The sequence below is a fragment of the Seriola lalandi genome, unplaced genomic scaffold, assembly GCF_002814215.2.
Source record: "Seriola lalandi dorsalis isolate HSWRI2012SDOR001 ecotype SW California unplaced genomic scaffold, Sedor1 jcf7180002054075, whole genome shotgun sequence".
Taxonomy (NCBI): Eukaryota; Metazoa; Chordata; class Actinopteri; order Carangiformes; family Carangidae; genus Seriola; species Seriola lalandi.
In genome coordinates, this window is record NW_019524628.1 from 33647 (window position 1) to 36924 (window position 3278).

The 3278-nt window shown below is 44.9% G+C and overlaps 1 protein-coding gene and 1 pseudogene across 2 annotated transcripts in view; one reads left to right on the forward strand and one right to left on the reverse strand.

The window, feature by feature from the left end:
* Window positions 1–2714, forward strand: part of LOC111652852 (ras-associating and dilute domain-containing protein-like) — a 22998-nt gene extending 20284 nt beyond the window's left edge. Inside the window, exons 15-18 of the mRNA XM_023403242.2 lie at window positions 611–953; window positions 1028–1239; window positions 1728–1867; window positions 1970–2714. Coding sequence (XP_023259010.1) covers window positions 611–953; window positions 1028–1239; window positions 1728–1867; window positions 1970–2063 — 789 coding nt within the window. The 3' untranslated portion in view covers window positions 2064–2714. The remainder of the gene's footprint in view (window positions 1–610; window positions 954–1027; window positions 1240–1727; window positions 1868–1969) is intronic.
* Window positions 2715–2733: 19 nt separating this feature from the next.
* LOC111652851 (sulfotransferase 2B1-like) overlaps window positions 2734–3278 on the reverse strand; it is a 5836-nt pseudogene continuing 5291 nt past the window's right edge. Inside the window, exons 5-6 of the transcript XR_015437055.1 lie at window positions 3268–3278; window positions 2734–3160 (exon numbers count right to left, since the gene is read on the reverse strand). The exon at window positions 3268–3278 is cut by the window's right edge and continues 162 nt beyond it. The product of XR_015437055.1 is annotated as a sulfotransferase 2B1-like (transcript). The remainder of the gene's footprint in view (window positions 3161–3267) is intronic.

Here is a 3278-nt window from a genome sequence, read left to right on the forward strand (position 1 = left end):
CAGTCGTTCCCTGTACTGTTGGAAGAAAGTCGATAAAGAGTTGAAATATTCTTTTAGCATCACTTACAGAAGCCCTGAAAGTCAAGTGTATTTATTTATTTTTTGTTTTGTTTTTATCATCAAATCAAAAAAGATTTCCACAGGGGAAAAAAATTAGTTTATTGTTCTTTTGGCTGTTAAACAGTTAAACACTGGGTGAGATTACAGGATCATTTTTTTTTTCAGGAAAAGGAAAATCACTCACCTTTATTTTTTGATGCTGTACCACTGATGGGATAGAAAATTTAAATTCCACACACAGAACCTTAAAGCTGCTAAAATGAATATTTTATATTAACAAGTGATGATGTTAGCGTAGCGTAGCATGGGGACAGGAAGCAGTAGAAGCAGCTAGTGTGGCTCTGACTAATCTGTTAATGTGATGCTGACTCTAGCTTCATATTTACTGCACAGACATAAGAGTGATATCAATCTTCATCATCATCATCATCATCTAACCGTCGACAAGGCTAATGAGCTAATGAGCTAATGATAATAATGATGTCAGACTGTTCCTTTAATTATGTAAGTGTTCAAATGTGTGTTTGTTCTGATGTCATTCATCCTCCAGAGTGGTTCCTGTCTTCAGGAGACTCTCCACACCCACCCACCCCCCTCTGCCTTACCTCCGTCACCCCCGTCACCCCCCTCCCCTCTCTCCACCCACTACCTGGACGAGTTCAGCTCCTGCGGCGCCGTCCTCCTGTCCCAGAAGCTCAGACATCTGGAGCTGCAAATCCGAGAGATGACGAGCAGCGAGGTGAGGAGGTCGGCTCTGGACCCGCCCTGTCTCCTCACCCCTCCCAACACCCCCCACGTCGTGGAGCCTGGGGACCAGGTGAAGACAGACCAGGAGAAAAGGATGAAGGCCGACAGTGAGACGCTGCCCTGCTCCTCTGATGTAGATGATGAAGGTACAGACACTCGTCACCGTTCATCTTTTCTTCAGCTGGAAAATGAACTGAACTCCTCTGTGTGTCTCTTACAGGTGGTTTAGTGTTTGAGTGTCTGTCTGCGCTGAGAACGGACCGTCTGACATCAGACTGTCCTCATATGAAGAAAATTAAAGAGGAAGAGGGGGAGCAAGAGGAAGAGGAGGAGGAGGAGGAGGACCATTATGACGACAGCAGTAATGAGATTTTCAGTCTGGAGCTGGAGCGAGGGGAAAGAGGACTCGGTCTTGCTCTAGTTGACACAAGGGTGAGTGACAGAGATTGTTAAACAAACGACCCCATTAACAGTGTGGTAATTACACGAGGTTAGCTAACTTTACCTGCAGCTCAACGCTCACCTGTTGGCGTCCATCTTGAAGTCTTGAGCTCTCAGCTGTCTCCATTTACCCGTTTTACTCCGTCTCTGGTCATTCAGCTTTTCAGGTCGGGTAGAATCTAAACTGGAACATCTGCCCAGATGTTCCAGTTCTTTTGCTGGCTTCCGCTGCTGCGACACGCCGTGTTAGCAGCTAAGTTTCATATCTGGATGTGGAAACTGGCGGTGGGCGGGATCACACAGCGCAAATCAAACACACGTTCTGCTCCTTAATGGAAACTTGTTCCGTGTGTTCACTGCTAATTAGCAGATATCAGCACGCTAACAAACTGAACTAACACGGAGAACATGACACCTCAGCGTGTGAACAGTGTCACTGTGAGTATTCTGCATCAGTGACCTTTGACCTCCTGTTCCAGGACACCTCCTTCAGGGTGAAGGGCGTCTTCATCCGTGCCGTGGTCCCGGACTCTCCTGCAGCTCGCTGTGAGAAGCTGGTTCCAGGAGACCGGATCCTGGCCGTTAACGGAGTCAGTCTGCTCGGACTGGACTACGACAGGTGAGGAGGACTCACGTCCAGGTCTGAAGGATTAACAGTGAAATTCAAATCTCAGTTTTTACATCTCTCCTTCTTCTTCTTCTGTGTTTTTGTTCCTGTCAGTGGGAAGGAGCTGATCCAGTCATCCGGAGACAAACTGAGGTTACTCTTGGCCAGATGTGACTGGATGGCAAAGGCCATACAGACTGACTGCTGACTGTTTCAGACTGAGAGACTGTTGCAGCAGCACAGACACACTCATCAGAGCTGGTTGAATATTCAGGTTCAGAGTCGCTGAGGAGGACGACATGCACTAATGAGATGAGCTTTGTCCCGGTGGAACTGGGGACCAGCGTTCAGCTACAACGGAGACAAGATAAAGAAAAAATCCACATAAAGCTTCAGCATTCCTCGTTTCACAGCCCCCACCTCTCTGAACTCCTCTGGACAGATTAACGCTGTGATGGTGGTGGAGATGATGATTCACATCTTCTCATTATGTTTCTCCATGTTGTATTTATGAGTATTTGATCAATATTTTTCCTTTAGTGTGTCACCTGCCTGTAGTTCCCATTATCATATCATAATAATCACTGATGTAGTGATGCAGCGTTCTGTTAATGAGGAGTTTACTCACTGATGACGTCAGTTTCTGGGACACGACGGTTCGAGTCGCACATTCGATGACGTCACTGCAACACGACCTGTTTCACAAACTGAAGCGCGGCGACTCTGTCAGAGCGTCGCTGCTGTTCTTGTTCAGTTTTTTTTTTTGATTGGATGTGATGTTTGTTCCATGTTGTTGATCAGTCTGAGTCTGAATTTTAAATGATAAATATATACATGTATATATAAACATAAACACAGATGACTTCTGTTCCTCATCATTCAGTTCACAGCTCACTGATTTATTCACTCTGTAGACGAAGGTCCTGATTTAATCAGAGCAGAGAATCTGCAGGAGTCCGTCATGATGGATTCACATTTTTAAAGGTTCTGTAAACGATCTGCCACTAGATGTCGCACTAGACTACCAGCATCTTAGTGATGAAATCATCCATTAAACACACAACAAGAAGCTGGATGAAGTTTCCCTGTGAACACGAGAGCCAACAGATACAATCTAACCACAACCATTAGCCACATTAGCATTGCTGTGACATCTCCTCTCCAACTTTCATTACATACGTTCATTAAGTTTATTTTAATCCCAGACAAATTTAAACTTGACATCCTTCATTTTGTCTTTGTAGACTGTATCAAAGTGCTCCGCCTCTGACGCTGTCAGCTGGTTTTTCCAATCTCCAGCGATTCCTGAAACACAACAAGAGGAAGCAGATCACATGTGAATAAACAACATGTGTCATTATTTTGAATGAATATTTCATAATGTAGGTAAAGTATTATTCAGTGAAACACACCTTTCCTGAGG